Source organism: Juglans microcarpa x Juglans regia, chromosome 8D (genome assembly GCF_004785595.1).
Source record: "Juglans microcarpa x Juglans regia isolate MS1-56 chromosome 8D, Jm3101_v1.0, whole genome shotgun sequence".
NCBI lineage: Eukaryota > Viridiplantae > Streptophyta > Magnoliopsida > Fagales > Juglandaceae > Juglans > Juglans microcarpa x Juglans regia.
In genome coordinates this window covers 4,503,719-4,522,532 of record NC_054608.1, presented here as the reverse complement: position 1 = coordinate 4,522,532, position 18,814 = coordinate 4,503,719, and the positions used below count along the sequence as shown (strand labels likewise).

General features: G+C 31.2%; 1 protein-coding gene across 1 annotated transcript; it reads right to left on the bottom strand.

Annotated features, from left to right (window-relative positions):
- Nucleotides 1-495: 495 nt before the first annotated feature.
- LOC121243358 (abscisic acid receptor PYL2) lies at nucleotides 496-17,822 on the bottom strand. Its single transcript, XM_041141472.1, has 2 exons — nucleotides 17,779-17,822; nucleotides 496-1,316 (listed from the first exon to the last, which is right to left on the bottom strand). Exon 2 carries the CDS (start codon nucleotides 1,292-1,294, stop codon nucleotides 692-694), a length of 603 nt encoding a protein of 200 aa, XP_040997406.1. The 5' UTR covers nucleotides 1,295-1,316; nucleotides 17,779-17,822; the 3' UTR covers nucleotides 496-691.
- Between the last annotated feature and the right edge of the window lie 992 nt (nucleotides 17,823-18,814).

The window sequence follows — 18,814 nt, the reverse complement described above, 5'->3', positions numbered from 1 at the left end:
TAGCCGCAAAGAAACAGACACATTGAGTAGTATACATGATTAAAAACAATGATTGAGGTTTAAAGAATTTTACACATGATCATATATATGTATAACACCATCATTAAGAATGATCTTAAAGCTTCTCGATCGATCTAATATATATATATATATATATATATATATATATAATACTGCTATTTTAATCTCTCTACACTATATAATACTGTTAATTATATGATATAATTTGATTTAAAAAATAAAATTTAAAATTTAAATCTTACAAATCAAATTTTACCATTTAAATGATAGTGTGGATGATATGCTTGATATACGGATGAATTATAGTACTATTGAAATTATATATATATATAGATATATATGAAATTTAATGGGATATACTCTCTATTCTGTTTCTGGTTTGGTCATTTGTCTATTTCTCAGCATTTTATTGAAGAGCAGCTGAAAATATATCTTAAACAATAGCCCCAGAATTACACAATAATGACTGGATCAGAACCCAACAAATTAAACCAAATATACAAACCAATCCAAACTGTCTAACCATTAAAAAAAAAATCCAACTTGCAAAGTTGAAAGAACCATTGCATATACCAACCACTTGATTAAAATTTCAACAAAAAAAAAAAAAAAAATCCAACCCTCCCACCGGCCATTATTGTCCCAAGCAACCATGCATGCACATCAATCTTCATTCATGTCCATGCAGTGAAGCCATGGCAACGACGGCGAGCTTCTGAAGGTTTAATTTCACGACAGTGTCCACAAACATCTTCGTATCCTCGCCGGTGTTTCCCTCCGGTATATCTACAACGTAAGACTCTAAGACAATGGTGTAAGCCTTCCCTTCCTTCTCAAACTCATTCACCGAAGTGACAGACCGATAATTATTCAGCCTATGCTCGCCACCGACAACCCTAAAGCTCAGTATATGCTTCTCGTCGTCCAAAATCTCCAGCCTCTCGGTGCTCGTGGAGGCCGGGAGCCCTGAAACGACGGTGACCTCTCTTATGCTTCCAACGCTGCCATCACCCATCATGTTGCAGCTCTTGATGAAATGCTTGTATTTTGTGGGGTTATCGAAGCTCCGGACGAAAGGCCAGACGGCATGAGATGGAGCATCGATTCTCTGTGTTATTAGGGACGTGCATGTGTTGGGCATGGGCTCGAATTTGTGGTAGTTGCAAATGACGGGCTCGAGCTCGAGGTATTCTTCTGGGGTTAGACCTTGAGGAGGAACTTGGTTAGGATCCATGGCCATGGCAGCAGCACAGAAAAACAGCAAATTTAGCATGCAAGAAGAAGAAGAAGAAGAAAGAAGAAAGAAGATCTCTTTGCTAGCCGTAAAGAGTAAGGCTTTTGGTGGAGGTGTTGTTCATGGAGTAAAGTAGCGAGCAATCAATGGAACACACGAGGGGGGTTTATTAAAATTTGCCTTTGCGATCGAGTACTGTCTCTGTCTTTTGGACACACATGAAGCTAGCCCTTCCCAATTTATTTCTTCAACCCACTTGTCAGTAAAGAGTAGTTGTCCTTTTACTTTAAAGGAAAATGTATTTTGCGTCTAAATTAAGAGAATTAAAGAGGTGGGCAATAAAATAACTACATTGGGAAAATGTACTACGCCTGTGATGATCTTTAGCAACTGTTGTGTATAGCTTGCTCTTATCTTTTAGCTAGGAACCTGACTTGGCCTATATTATTGCTCAAACAGTTGTCTTTGATAATTATCATATGAATTTTGAATGGTCATTCTCTCACCCTTATCAAGTTGCTTGGTTTTGAGTGATATCAGCCATTATATATATAATAGTTCTGACCAAAAGGTCAACCCCATTGATTCATTTGAAACTCAAGTGAATTTGGGGACAAGAACTTGACCAATCTTCCAAATTATTATTCCTTGAAATTAAAGAGTATATATGTCATAGTATCATTGTCCTGCTATTCAATTAATATCAACATCTTGAGTTACGTCTATGTCTTAACATATATAAATGCTGCGAATATCAACTTGATCTTATGATAATTCTTGTTTATTATACGTTAAATTAACCACATTATATGTTTCATTGTAGTTCTGTGCATGATTCAGAGTATCATTTTCTATTTGATCCATTTGAGTTCCATATTCGAAGTTGTGATCACGTCAATTCATTAAAAAGAATCGATTCTATACATTTATTATATACCCAGTGGTGTTATATATATTTGATTTGAATCATATCATTTCGAATCAATCTATATTGATTGATTGCTTCCATTACGTTGTTACTAGCAAATTTAGGTTAATTAGTTATGATCACTTGGTTTAAACTAATTAAATCTCAGCATCGATCGATCTCTTGATTCATAAGTACATGATCTTAATTAAAAGACTAATTTAGATCAGTTTGAAACGTATTGGAGAAGTACAGATAGATTGTGAATATTTTTTAGTCAATTAAAAGTTTCCAAAACCCACACAAACAGGAAATGATCAAGATCATATAATTAATTGCTAGCAATTTCTGATAAGATCATAAGGGATATAGCATGTAGTTGTGAGGATGAAGAACGGGGTAAAGTGGGATTTAAAGGGGAAACGAGGGCCAAAATCTTTAGATGCATGAACATAGATCGGTCGTAGTCGTTGAAAGGCAATTAATTAAGCTGGAGATTCGTGGATCATGTGAGAAGTCTAACTAACAAAACTCCGCGTGAGAGCCAGCCTTTCCATCTCTCTTTCTCTTGTTTAATCAAACTTCAGCACTACTCTGCAATATTATAAATCTATTTACGTTTTGAAAATTTGTCTTGGTGGACGACTAATTTATGATCTTTATGATACTACTTTTCATCTCAGATTTCGTCATCTATCTATAGATCATATCGCACATTTATAGATGACAAAACTGCATTTGTGATCGATTATTTACGACGATAATAACTATTTGCAATGCAAATAGACTCATTTTGATAGAAAGTAATCATTTTCATAAGAAATAATTGATCACAAATAAGCAGTTTTCTTGTAGTGACATTATTCCTAATTTTAATAATAATCTTCATTTTCGGCAGAGGAATATCACATAAAAAAAAGAAATTTGTGGTTACAAAATCCCAAACCAAATTCCAAAAAACTGAAACTATATATACTATCAATATTCTGTACTAAACAAAAAATATGAGGAAAAACAACATTAACAACTATAGTAAAAAAATACTAGTACTACAAATCTAAACTATAATTAGCAGCTAGCAGCAGTACGTAGGTGCTTTATAAAAAATAAGGTGCATACAAAATATTAAAAAAACTATAATCTATGTCTAAATTTTGGCAAACCTGTCAAATCCAATTTTATTAATCTAGGTAGGAAAGACGACAAGAAAAAAAAACTTAAGACTGATCACTTTTAATTAGCACCAGCTCTAGCCAACTGATCAGCAACCGAATTACCTAGATCATACGCTGCTAATTACCATATCAGTCAAGAGACTTGAATCCCCTCATGACTGAATTGATATGTGGCTGATCAGGGATGGTCCAAGTCATGTGTATATATATATATATATATATATATATCAGTGTGACTTAATTTGAAATAATTCAACTATCAACTTTGAATACTTCGGCCGGATTAATTACTTACATATCAACTTTGAATTAAATCCATAATTGGGGTTTCGCATAAAATAAATATAAATTTTGGTTTTGTTGGTATTTTTTAATAAATAGTATTTATCAATAACGTTTATATCTTTAAATTGATTGTATTTAGTGTTTCAGTTGCTCAACTTTAATGGCTCATTATCGTCCGTTTTTCAACCAAACCGTTTGAACTTTAGTTTTATCAATTATTTTCCTACCGGCTCTTTGTTAACGGTCCAGGAGTTTCTACCGTTGTTTTTTACGTTTCATTCTCTCATAATTTGTTGGTATTTAATAGATTTTCCGTTGGAGAGAGTTTGTGTCTTTGATCGTACCGTTTTGGGTTTCAAGCAATTTCATTGCTTTAATCTTTATTATAGACGTTGATGGGCTGCTTGTGTTTTATTTCTTTTTTATTATTGTTTTTGCCCGTTAGTCTTTTTACCTCCTGGGACGTTTATTGTCCATATGGTATAATATGTTCTTTTGATCATTGGGTACGTGTATGTGACTATTAAGAGAAAGTGAGATAAGAAAAATAAGTTTAGTGAATATATATTTTTGAGAGTATTTCTAGATAAAAGAAATGTATTCTTTTGAGTGGAGCTTTGGGCTCAACCACTTGTGCAGAGTAGGCTTGAGTCATATGACGATCAGTTGGGCTGTTGTATTCTGGAGGAGTCAAGTCAAGAGGAGTTCTATTGCACTAGTTAATTTGAGACTTTTTACACTGTAAAGAGCTTGAATATCTTTAAAGAGAGCGATATTTCCATGCCTCAGTCCAAACTGGCTTCGTCTTAAATTTAATTTTATTATATTATTGTGTATTTCACCAACAAATTTTTAATTAGCGTGTTCATGTTTCATTCAATGGCATGCATGGGACTTGAAATTAAAGATTCATATGAGGCAAAACCGTGTGCTGGTATGAACATCAGATCATCAGAGCGAGCCGTACGTGGTCTATTTTGAAACCAATCTGGGACTAGATCAGGATACCAAATAATGTAAGAGTTTTATTTAAACAATGTAAGAGTTTTATTTAAACTCTATATCCCGCACACCCATCTTGATAGAATTTGGAATAACTCAAAATTTATCAATTAATAGATGAGTTATAATGGAATAAGAAAATTCCTAAGAGATAAGATTAACTCTATATCTCCAATCACAGTCAAACACAAATTAAAATTTTAGATTTCTTGATGGGCAAAAGTCTATAAATAGCATTGAGGGGTTAAAGGGTTCTTACCTACAACATTAGAGTGCCTCTAACCATTGGGAGACACTTATGAGACAAAATTGTTAGGGCGATCATTCTCTCATAATTAGGTCAGATTCTTTATCATGGATCGTAGAAAATTCAAGATCCAATTATTAATGTTCATGTTAAAATATTTAACATGTGGTATCAAAGAGTCAAGTTACAGATATTTTATGATCTTGATAAAATAGATAATAAATAAATGGCTATATGATTTTATATGTGCCTTCGTGTCTCTATTGAATTTATAATGTTATGGTCGACTGAAAACACCATGTACTTTCGGTTTGAAAAATAAATTTATGATGGTGACTATTATGTGTTCTGAAGAAATTACAGTGTTGTAAACTTGTATGTGTTTCGGGTTTCTCTCTTTTATTGTATTATGTTTGACTGGGTAAAGGAAGTTGAGGAAGGTGACAAATTGCGAAGTGTTATATGTGTTTTTGATTCTAGCCTTTTGCTTATTTTCTCTCGTTATATTGTGTCTGATGGAGAAATTGAGTTGAGAAATTTGAGTGCATGTATGATGGTGGAGCTACTGTGTGTTGGCAACACGCAGCGTAAGGTGGCCATGTCACCGTGTTGGTGACTCGACGTGTATAGGGGCGGCGCAGAGGGTTTGTAGTCTCGAATGGGCGCTGTCCAGCCGGATTATGTAGCTCGTTGGGGCTGAGGGTTGTCGGTGCAGGGAGGAGGATCAGAATCTCCTCCACGACACCTCAAAGATGGTGGCAGAGGGCTCTAAAGCCCACTCGCAGCGGTGCATGACGATGTTCATTAAAAAAAAAAAGGGAAAGTGAGTCAGCGATGGAAGGAGGATGGAGACATCTTGCTGTCCCTCTCGCCGGCAAAGTCCATGGTTGCTCCAAATAGTGGAAAGGTCAACAGTGAGCGGCGTTGGAAAGGCGAACAGCTTGCAATAGCTTCTGAAGGAAGAAGAAGAAGAAACCCTTCTAACTTGCAAAGGGCCTGGCCCGTGGGCCTTGACCCAGTCCAAGAAAAAAAATGCAAAACATAGAATCGAGCCTGTACACAGAATTGGGCCGGTACAATAGGCCCAACCCAAGGCCATTTTTGACTAGTGGCCTCGTTGATGAACCGGGTTTTCGGGCCTGGTTTACTGGACTCGTCTAGACCCGAACCAGTCAGAATATAATATATTATAATATTATTATTTAATATTATTTAAAAAAAAATCTGAAATTTTATTCTTCTTTTATATACATGTATTAAATTAAATTAAATTTTATATGCATGTTATTATTGTTAAGTAAATGTATTAGATTTTATTAAATTTTCTATACATGTTATTATTGGTATATACATGTATTAAATTAAATTTTATGCATGTTATTATTGTTAAATACATGTATTAAATTTTATTAAATTTTCTATACATGTTATTATTGGTATATACATGTATTAAATTATTGTTAAATACATGTATTAAATTTTATGAAGTTTTCTTTACATGTTATTATTGGTATATACATGTATTAAATTAGATTTTATGCATGTTATTATTGTTAAATACATGCATTAAATTTTATTAAATTTTCTATACATGTTATTATTGGTATATACATGTATTAAATTTTATTTTGTGTATGTTATTATTGTTAAATACATGTATTAAATTTTATGTACATGTTATTATTATTAACTACATGTAAGAATTGTTTATTTTGGCTCTTAATATCATGCCATTTATATTTATTTATCTAATATGAGGTAAATGATTTACATCAAAATTAAAGAAAATATTGGTTGTCCAAATGTACAAGATTTTCTTAATTTTAGTGAAAAATCATTAAACTCCATAGTAAGGTAGATAAAGTTGGAGTGAACAATTTGTGTGTCAAGATCTACTCTCAAAGGAGGATTTTGATGACACTACTAGTTCATCCATTAAATTAAAGTTGAAGTGAACATTTTGTGTGTCAAGACCTACTCCCAAATGAGGGTCTTGATGACACTACTAGTTCATTCATCAAAAGCAAGGTTGGAAAGAACACTTTGCATGCCTGAGTTTACTCTCAAAAGAGAATTATGATGATACAACTAGTCTATCCATATAATTTAATACTGGATGAGTGAATAATTTTGTATGTCAAGATCTACTCCTAAAGGAGGGTCTTTATGACACTACTAGTTCATTCATCAAAGTAAAGTTGGAGTTGAACAATTTGTATGTCAATGTTTACTCCCAAGGAGAATTCTGTTGATACAGCTAGTTCGTCCATATAATTTAAGATTGAAGGGAACACTTTGTATATCAGAGTTTACTCCTAAAGTAGAATTCTGATGATACAACAAGCTCATCTACAAAATTTAATGCTGATGAGAACACTTTGTGTATCAAGATCAACTCTCAAATGAGGGTGTTGATGACACTACTAGTTCATCCATAACTGTTTAAATTCTGATTATTGTTTGTGAGTGTCGAACTCAAAGCATTAATGTGATTAAAATGCTTTTCTTACAGTAAGTATATGAATATCCTTACAAGATTTTCTGTATAGAATTGACTCTAGTGTAGAGAAACATGAGCATGTCAAATTTACAATAAGAGTTGTAGACCCTGGTTTATCCATTTTAAGTCTTAACATCAATTATTATTGAAAATAGTGATCATAAGGGTCAGAAAAATACAAGTTTAAGAATATTGGATTAATTACTACTTATCAAACCAAAGAAATTTCTTAGTTTTGTATAGAATGATTTACTTCAAAGGCATTATTATTTTATTAAAGTAATGAGATATGAAAAAGTTCGTAGCATGATTGTTAGCTAGATACAATTGTTTTTTTTTTTTTTTTTTGCTAATTTGATTGAAAAATCATTTGTTTCTTTTTGGGAAAAGAAGAGAAATGATGGTGATGAAAATATAAGAATTGTGTCAATTAAAGTTTGAAAGAAATAATAACATATAAATGTTTAGGTGCCGTAAGCATGAGACATGATTTGAAGGGAAGGGTAAACTTTTTTCTGTATAAGTTTTGAATCAAATCTTATACATGTTTATACATTCTTTTTAGATTGAACTTGAGCACAAATGTTCATATGTATTTTGTCTGTATAAATTTCAAATTAAACTCTATAAATGTTGATACTTCTTTTAGTGATTGAACTCGAGCACAAATGTTCAAATTTAAATTGTTTCAAAATGCCATTTATGTTTGTTTAATTTTCCATTCCAATAAAATTTTTATTTGTCATGCCTTCATATCAGTGTTGTTGTTAAAAGCTTTTCCTATTCACTCATGAGGCATGTATTGAAATCAAATGAAAAATGATTTATGAAAAATTTTACCATTTGTGGCATAGAATTTGAAACATATTTTGTGACATAAAATGTTGGAGAATATCTCTAAAAAAAGTTATAGAGATTAGTAAATAAAATATTTTCCGCATTTAGATTTTCAAATCTCAAAATGTGTGTTGATTTGTATAAAATGAAAACAAATCAAACATATCAATAAAAGATGATACAAGGAATAGAGAGTTTCTTGAGATAATGCATATAAACGCATGTAAATATTTTCTTTATAATATTTGATAGATATAAGTATTTCATCATTTTCATATATGATTTTCATGGTATGGATGTATCTATCTGCTACATGAGAAGTCTCAAGTCATTAGAAATTATTGAGGTACTTCTCATGAGGAGGAAATGTAGATAGGTAAAAAGGTGAAAATCATCGAATTAGATTGAAGTAGTGAGTGCCAAAAAAAATATTATGAGTCTGGTCATAACCCTGACCTATTTTGTTAACTTCTTGAAAATATATAGTAAAATTATTAAAGACAATGGTATATATCTTAAATTGTGTTCCCAGTAAATAGTCCCAAAGACTTATTTTGAGTTGTGAAACTTGATTTAAGGCATATACATATATGGATAGTTAATCTAAAGTAAGACTTTATAATCCAAATAAAAAAAAGTTGGATCGTATAATAGTTAATAGGTACATTGTTGATTACTCAGTGAGATCCAAATGATTTAGATTGTATTGTCTCTATCCGGAGAAATTGAAATGTCAAATTCTTTATGGTTGACAAAATCAATGAGAGTATAGAAACTAGAGATGCGATTGTTGTGAAATGCATTCTTGTACGTTGAAAATGCTTATAGTTCATTTTATGATTATCTTAATGATAATATGAAACAACAAGCAAATGACCATCTACCTCATTAAAGAAACACCGCTGAAAAATTGGCCATGGAGACACCAGAATAGGTAGACTCATGTGATCTTCGTGTTTTAATTTTTGATTACGTAGTATATTTTCAAAATTTGAATTTGACATAGAAATAAATGAAGGTTCGCATATGTTTTCACAAATTATATAAATAAGTGATTTTATAAAAGATCGATGCATAAAAGAGTGATTGAAATCCATGAATCAATGTAAAGTTTGTAATTTCATCTAATTGTCGAAATGTATAAAAAGTTGAATGTAAATAGGTGTTGGAGATAAAATCTTGACTTTTAAGGCAATGTTGAACGATATAAAATTAGATTTGCAATTAAGGATTTCACTCAGAAATGGGCATTGATCAGACAAATTTTCTATTAAACCTGAAAGAACTCATTAAGGATCACTATAACATTAGTAACTCATTATGGTCTAGAGTTACATCAAAAGGGATGTGAAAGTAATTGTAGAGTGAAAGTCTGAAATTTACAAGTAATGAATAAAATTATTACTTAGAAGAGGTACTAGATTTTTTAAAAAATTGGTATATGAAATTTGATAATACTAATACTGTTTGGAAATTAAGAAAAATATTATTAATGTATATACTCGTAAGTTAGTGAGAGTATATTTGTATTTATGGTCATGCATGTATATGACTTTTGGCAAGTATGAATTATGGTTTGTAGTATGGTATTAAAGTTATGTCTCTAAAGAACTTTAAAAATGAAATTCATGAATGAGACATCATTCGTAATTAGGATTGAATTTTAATATCAAGATGATGACTGTTAAGATTGTCTCAGTATAGTTGCATAGAGTTTTGAAGGATTTTACATGAAAAATTATTGTTCAATAATGTTTTAAAAATAAAATGTGACATGCTCAATATTTTTTAGTGTCCTCGAAATGATTAGGTTGTTAAGGAAATTTTGTATATGATTATTATAATAAATCTGTTGATTGCACAAACCTATATAAGGTTGAATGTTAGTTTTTCAGTTGACATTTTTGGTTGTTGGCAAAGTAATCTAAGGATGTTTGACCCAAAAGTTGTGAAAATAGTGTAAGGTTATTTGCAAGAAATTAAAGACTATATTGTTGCTTTAAGAAGAATTGATACTCTTAAGGTAACTGGATATTCAGATTCTATTTTGTAGGATTACTCTAATGATAGAAAAAAAAATTATGATTATGTATTTTGCTATCTAGAAGAGTTATTTTATGAAAAAATATTAAGCAAACCTCTTACTGTTTCATGTTGAAAAGATGAGTCATATGCTTATACCCATAATGTGAACATATTACAGAGATCATTGATATGCTGAGTATTTTGTTACTGGAAATTGAAAGATATCTATTATGATTGTTTATGTTTTCTTGTCTTTCCACTTTATATGTACATTGAATGTTGTGGATGAATGATGACAAGATAATGTCTATGATACACATGAATTGGAACCTAATGTATTACAGTATTAGCCTTAATTGTTCCAATTAAAAATCATGTCAAATTAAGTTACTGGTGTTGTGGTAAATGAAAGGGAATTTGTCGATCATATAACAGAGGACAGCCATGACTTGCATTGGTAGGTGGTTTGACATTGATATTGCAGAACTTATGAAATGTATTTTGAGCTATGAAGGTTTCAGGAAATAAATTTGTTCAGTATAGTTAGTTTCTTATGATAAATCCATGAACTATTAATATTATTTTATGGGCGTATGAGCTAAATGGGAGGATGTAAGAGTTTTATTTAAACTCTGTGTCCCACACACCCATCTCGATAGAGTTTGGAATAACTCAAAACTTATCAGTTAATAAATGAGTTATAATGAGAAAATAAAACTACTAAGAGATAAGATTAACTCTATATCTTTAATCACAGTCAAACACAAAGTTCTAGATTTCTTGGTGGCTAGAAGTCTATAAATAGTACTGATGGGTTAAAAGTGTTCTTACCTACAATATTTGAGTGCCTCTAGCCATTGGGAGACACTTATGAGACAAAATTGTTAAGATGATCATTCTTTCGTAGTTAGGTCAGATTCTTTATCAATCTGAGATTCAGAAAGATACATTTTCTAACTGTTATTATTTATTATCGTGGATTGTAGAAAATCGAAGATCCAATTATTAATGTTTATGTTAAAATATTTAACAAACAATACTCATGTGGTATGTCAGATCTAGCTAGCTAGGGATTAGAAATCATGTTTCTTCTTATTATGTTTCTGAATATTTGGTTGATTAATCAATTTAACATGTATCTGTTTGTTTATTTTAACATGAAACATGATCTACCAAATAAAAAAAACATAACATGAACTAGCAGAAGTTTGGGCATTTTTACATGCTTGCCACAGTATCCAATATGGATATATATATATATATATTTATATCATATATCACATTAACATGCATGGTAGCAAAGGAAACAGAGTGAAACAATGCTATAATATTACACCAAATCTTGGCAGAAGGCTCTAGGGTTGGGCCTTGGACATGGGTTAAATATTTTCATCAACTAGCATTGTGGTTTTCATGTTTCTGAACTGGTCTCTCTATCGGTGTAGGGGATGCTAGCTAGGCTTAGTCCGGTTTGGGTATAAGAAGTGTTTTATCTCATCTCATTTCATTATTATAAATTTCTCAAATTTTCACACAAAATATAATAAACAATTCAACTTTTTCAAGACTCAAGAGGATGCATGAGAGAGGCTTAAAATAAGTTGAGATGAGTTGAGTTCTTTATAAATAATAGTGAGTTGAGATGGTTGAGTGAGTTTTATGGGGCCCACCTAAAATGAGTTTAGATGTATTTGGATGTTAAGATGAGTATAAATATATTTATGGGAAGTTGAAAAATGTTGTGGGTCCCACTTGTAAAAAGTTGTTGAGTTGAAAAAAGTTATGAGTTTTACGTGTAAAGAGGTTTTGAATTAAGTGTTGTTTAATAATTTGAGAGTTGTGTATTTAAATATTAGGATATGTTTAAAACAAAACCCAACTGAGATGAGCTGAGCTTATTTAAAGATCCAAACGAAGCCTTAATTGCCTAGATCTCGACATTGGAGTGGGCTGCAGTAGTGGTTCCAAGCATTGACATTGGATTCGCCAAATGCCTTTTCATCTTCAAATTTAGCAAATATCATCCATATTTGCTCCACATTGAATTAGTTAAATTTTTTCATCCAAAATATAAGGTACAATAAATTCATTATTCTTTTCAAATGTGAAAAGAATTATAGCAAGTCTAAAAGTATTTTTTTAGATTACTATATTATAGATATAAGATTTTTATTTACATATGAGATTTCACCATCTATATACATATGAGATTATTATATTATAGATTGTTGGATTGTGAAAATGAAAATGAATATGATTGTTAGAGATTATTAAAGATTATGAAAATAAAATAAACAAGTAATTAAAAAAATCTAAAAATAAAAATAAAAATAAAAATAAAAATATTTTATTATTATAGAGAGTGTGATGACTAGTCCAATGTAGACTTCAAGTTTTGAATGATTAGTTAAAAGTAAAAATTCTACATATTAGTTAAAATTTAAAGAATATGATGACCAATCCAATGCTAATGCTCTAAAAACCTGTCTGGTTGGCTGGAATTCAAACTTTTCATAACTCTATGCCTGTCCCTACCTTATATATATTGGCCAATTTCAAATAGTACTTTTTGATTGTGCTCCAAGGGTACCTTCTCTGATCTGTTACCGATATTGGATGGTGTAGAATAGAGATGCTATCCAATTAGTTTTTACTAAATTGGTTGATTTGATTTGAAAAGATATAGATATTATACTAACAATTAATGTGTATATTCAAGATTCTCAAATTATGTGATGTTACATGATTATTTAATATATTTTTGATTGTGCTCCAAGGGTACCTTCTCTGATCTGTTACCAACATTGAATGGTGTAGAATAGAGATGCTATCCAATTATTTTTTACTAAATTGGATGATTTGATTTGAAAAGATATAGATATTATAGTAACAATATAATTAATGTGTATATTCAAGATTCTCAAATTCTGTGATGTTACACGATTATTTAATATCATCATATTCATCTCTACTCTCCTAAATATACCATTTAATTCGAGTGAGAAATTTGAAAGAACTCCAAATATTGATCATGATCGAGTTGTGTGAGTATGAGTAAGTACTGTTAAAAAAAAAAAGGCCTCTCGACGATAGTTTTAATTGAGTGATGATATTCTTAAGGTGTAAAAATATTGTACAATACTTCTTTTGAAAAAAGTGAAACTCATTATAAAAAAATAGATTTCTTTATATTGGTCCTGGATTGCTAACTTTTTAAAAGTTGGCAGAATTCATAGATTCTAAGACTATACAAATTATTTTTCTTTTTAATAAAGTTTTGCCCAAATTCAAGACCCAAGTAGTAAATTCTTATATATGAATATTTATGCAATTTGTTGAGAAATGATATTTAAAATAATTTATAGTGGTTGGTTTGACGAGAAATTATTGGTTTTACATTAACCATTTAAAAGTCAAAGTTTGGTTAGAATTTCTTTTTTTAAATTACATTTAAGAGTCAACGAGATGGTTTTTAGTACATTCCACACTAGCTTGGCTCCAGTTTAGTTTTTTTTTTAATATATATGAAGGGTGGGAATTTCGAATCCAAGTTCTTGGTCTTGTGCCATGATCTGCTCCAAATCCGGCTTTGCTCCGATTCCGATAAAACGGAGCCAGAGTCGGATTTATTTTTAATTTTTCAGTCGGAAGTGTTGCTGGACAGACTCCTACTCTGATCCGATCCGACTTTGCCCTCCAACTCTAAATTCGACTCCAATATTGTTCATATGTTATAAAAAAAATATGTATTTATCTATATATTTATCATATATACTAGTAGAGTTATATAGTTAAATTTAATAATATATTAGTATGAGTTAATTATTATAAAATAATATACTTATACTATAATATAAATAGACTAATTATAGTTCAGTATATGTAAACATCATAGTATCACTACCATACATAATCAAGTATAGAAATAAGTTAGACACTGGTATTTAAATAAGACTAGTATAATAAGTTAATAATACATATACTAATTTACTAAGGTATAATAATATGTAATTAGACACTATAATTAAGTTATAAATAAGTTGGATATTAGTATAATAACATGTAATACTAATGTATAATAACATGTAATTAGACACTATAATATAAGTCTTGTATATAAATAAATTAGACACTAGTATAGAAATAAATAATAAGTCTAGTATAATAAGTTAATAACATATAATACTAATTTACTAAAGTATAATAACATGTAATCAGACACTAGAAATAAGTCTAGTGTAAAAATAAGTTATAAATAAGTTAGACACTAGTATAACATAATAATATGTAATACTATAGTAATTTTTTTTTTTTGATACATTTGGGGGAGGGGGGTTTCGAACTCCAGACCTCCATTTTGGAGTCTGGGGTAATGCCAATCAGACCACAGACCTTTGGCTGTAATACTATAGTATGATGACATGTAATTAGACACTATAGTATAAGTCTAGTATAAACATAAGTTAGATATTAGTATAGAAATAAATTAGCAGTGAATGATTTACTTTTAGTTTTTAATCTTTTGTAAAAATTGAAATTTGAAAGCCCATAATTTTTTTAAATGGGCTAAATATGAAGATTAAAAAAAAAAGCCCAAAGTTGAAAGCTCAAATCTGACTCCGCTCTGACAAGTCGGACTCGGAGTCGGATCGGAGCCTACCCAAGTCGAAGTCAGAGTAGGATTTGGAGATGGATTTAGGACTTCAACTTTGACTCCGACTCTGAATTGGTTAGGGGTGTTACCCCGCCCCGCACCTCGTGGAGTTAGGGTTTCCAACCCCGCTCTGATACCGGGGGGTGAGGTTGAAACCGCACCCTGCCCCGCCCCCTGCTCAACCCAATGACCTCCTATTGCGCAATACAATAGTCATACTTCAAGTTTTTAACAAATTGCATATATCTATATACAATATATTTATATAAATATTAAAAATATAATTTTTTATATTAAATAGGGGAAGGGTGCGGAGCGGGGGTAGGGTGGGGCGCTTGCACACCCACGACTATACGTAGTATTTTTCAACATGAAAACAACTGATCAAGTAGTTTCTCATCAGGAAAGATAGTTTCATTCATGTCCGGCCATGTGATGGTTAGCAACTTATTTATGGTTTATGTATTACTTTTTCTTCAGAAGCCCAAAAGGAGGGAGGATTACCCCTCTAGGTATTACTTTTGCTTTTGTTTTTTGTTTGCTGGGGGAAAAGGAAAGGAAATAGAGAACAGGAAAGAGCTGGTAAAAGAATTGTCATTTAAATTTGCTTTTACATAGAACATGTCTTTGTTTTATGTGAACCAGAGGAGATTCTTGACTGTAAACGAAAAGGGACTCTTCCCTTAGACTTTCGGTCTTTCCTTCTCCCCCATCTCTCTTTACGTCATTTTCAGATTTTGGTTCAATTTTCTAATTTTATATATAATATATATATATATATATATATATATATATATTTATATATATAGCAGAAAGGTGAGGATGAAGATGGTGGCGAGGGTCCAGCAATTAGCAGCTTGGAGATGGCCAATGTTCAAATATATCTTATACGTATCAGTAGAGAACATAGACATCTTTCTTATGCTAGGTTTGGATATAGAAAACGTTTTATTTTATTTCATATATTAATCATTATAATTTTTTTAAATTCTTATACAAAATATAATAAACAATTCAATTTTTTTAAATTTTAAAATAATAATAATATTAAAAAATAATAATATTCTAACAATATTTTATTTAACTTTCAACTTTCATCCTACGTATTCATCTCATCTCAACTCATTATTCAAATCTCTCCAATAACTATACGTTATGAACTTATATATATTGTTCCAAGCCAAACGAACATTCTAATCTAGAAGTCAACCCGATTGGTAGATCGTAACTACCATCCGATAATCTGATGGTTATCGCAATGCCAACAATGGACGTGTTTTAATTAATTATATATTGATGAAAAAAATAAATAAAATTATAATGGAGCATAACTACACATTTTTTTGGTGGTACGTGCTCCGTACAGCTTTCTCTTAGGTTCAAGTACTCTTACTTTCTTTTATGACTTTATAAGCTACTTTCAAGGATAATTAGCATGAATGCATGATATTGCCTTAAAAAGAAAAGTAAAAGTAATATGTATATATATATATATATATATATATATATATATATATTGCAGTTAAATATTTTCTAATTTGTGATGGAATTTTTGTGGTAACACAATCCCCAAAGTGTGGAAATCAAAAAATATTATCGATGCTTGTAGACGTCAGTAAAAAGAATTAATGTCAATTTATTGGGATAAACCATTCCGTTACCGACATTTGGAAGCGTCGATAACACATTCCCAAAATACTTAGAATAAAAAATTGGTTGGTAGCATTTACATAAACTTTGCAATATTTTTTGAGTCCTAATGCTTTATATGATCATGTATTGGCTTTACCTATATATATATATATATATATATATAAAATGATGTATTGGCTTCAGGATACATACAGTACTCGAGCCAAATAATGGGTTCAAGAATTGCATAAACAAGGTGAGGTCATCAAAACTGCTGATCTCAAACATTTCTGAAGTAATTCACTCTTGACATTAAAATCATTTTGGATGATCTAAGACTCACCATGCATGTCTTTTCTTGACTCAGAATATTACACATTCTTAGATTATATAATTTGATAGTTAACTTGAGAGTGGGCTGATGATTACTTGCTGTTATCACAAGTATGTGGCATATTATGAAGACTTATTCCTCGTTTAGAAAAAGCTTCAAATTGAATATTTTACAAAACTAATATTTTCAGCTATTTTTTAGGGTGCTGAGAAACGCATTACCAAACTTTATGGGTTTGCTTATCACCTCACCTCCTGTAAGTCCTCCTCTAGCTTATTTTGGTTTTTCTTTGAAATGTAATTGCTGGTTCTAAGTGCTTGGTTTTGCTCAAGTTGGTAGAACTTGAAGTGGGTTGCTGATAATTAATCCTTATAGTAAAGCTTAATTCTTTTTTTTTTTTTTTTGTGGGGTTTATTGATCCAATGGAAGAGTTATTTGTGGGGAGAAGGGGAAGAATCTGAAGCTCCCAATGTAAGTACCTTAAACAGAGAGAAGTGTTCCTCTAGGAGTCTGACCAATATTTTCTTACTTAGGTGAACTTGACTTTGGTTTGGGCTTCTTGTTTGCATTGGTGCACTGAGGCTAGTTCAAGTAGCCAGGGATATTGCAGAATGATAACATGAACTGTCGGAAGGGCCTATTTGTAGAGACTAAAACTATTATAACAATGATGATAGAATTTATTGCACTTTGATCAACAGATAGAGAAATTAAAAAGGGTATTTAATGAGAGTGGTTAGTAAGTCTTAATGGCTATGGGAAGAGGAAAAGTGTTTACAAATTTATAGATGTTATGTTATATGAACTTGGAAACTATTCATATAATTAATGTTTTTTTTTTTTGTATTGGGATTTTTTTTGTGTAATGTTTGTTTGTTGAAGTACGCTGCTGCAGTTTAGGGATAAAAAATAAAAAATAAAAAATAAAAGAAGAAGAAGAAGAAGAAGAAGAAGAAGAAGAAGAAGAAGAAGAAGGTATGTTGCTGCAGTTAAAAATAGATTGATGTTTCCATGTTGCTGCAGTTTTACAAATAAGAGACAATTCACAGGATCTCATCTTTTTTGCATTACATATCTCCATATTCCTAGATGAGTCAAGTCAATAGGAGTTCTGCTGCACCAGTTAATTTAAGACTTTGTACATCGTAGAAGGCTTGAATCTCCTTAAAAAGAGTGAGATTTCCGTACCTGAGTCAAACTGATTTCATTTGAAAATTAATTTTATTGTAATTTTTATTATATTATTGTGTATTTCACCAAAATACATCCTGATCGGTTAGCCCCACATGGGCGGGCCTTTGTTTAAAGCATGAAGCTTGCCCCATTACCGAAAAGCCTAATCAATACCGAGAGGGCCCAGCCCACTGCCAATACCGACTAGGTAACCACTTAACGGCAATAGAAGATAAGAACGGTTATCATTTGAATTTATTAAGGGATGAACCTTCATATCCAGATTTAAATTCAAATAATGGGTAACCATTATCGCTTAAATAACGAAAACGGTTCAAAAGTTCTATATAAGAGGAGAACCAAGGTATGTAAATCTATATTAAAGATTTACTTCTCAATCATTAACTTCGGCATTAGAAGTGTTCCATCAAACCCTCAAGTCGTCTACTCTTTAATTGCAGGTAATTGTGAGATAGTGATGGTGAAACACGTTCAAAACAAATAGCATCTCCACTCGTAATTACCATAACGTCGTACAGACGCAAAGACAAGTAAGTAGCTATACCTACTTGCATTTGTATTTGTCGACCTCGCCTTCTACTTACTTGCCTTTGTATTTGTAGCAGACCTTCTACACCTACTAATTGCCTGGGTAGCTGCAGGCCTCCATTCGTAATTGTCAACCTAGCTCCATGGGTGAGATAGAAGGCGAGGTCGACAATCCTAGCTATGAATTGAAAAGAAAAACATGGATGCATCCCCTACTACTTTTGTTCAAACCAAGCATG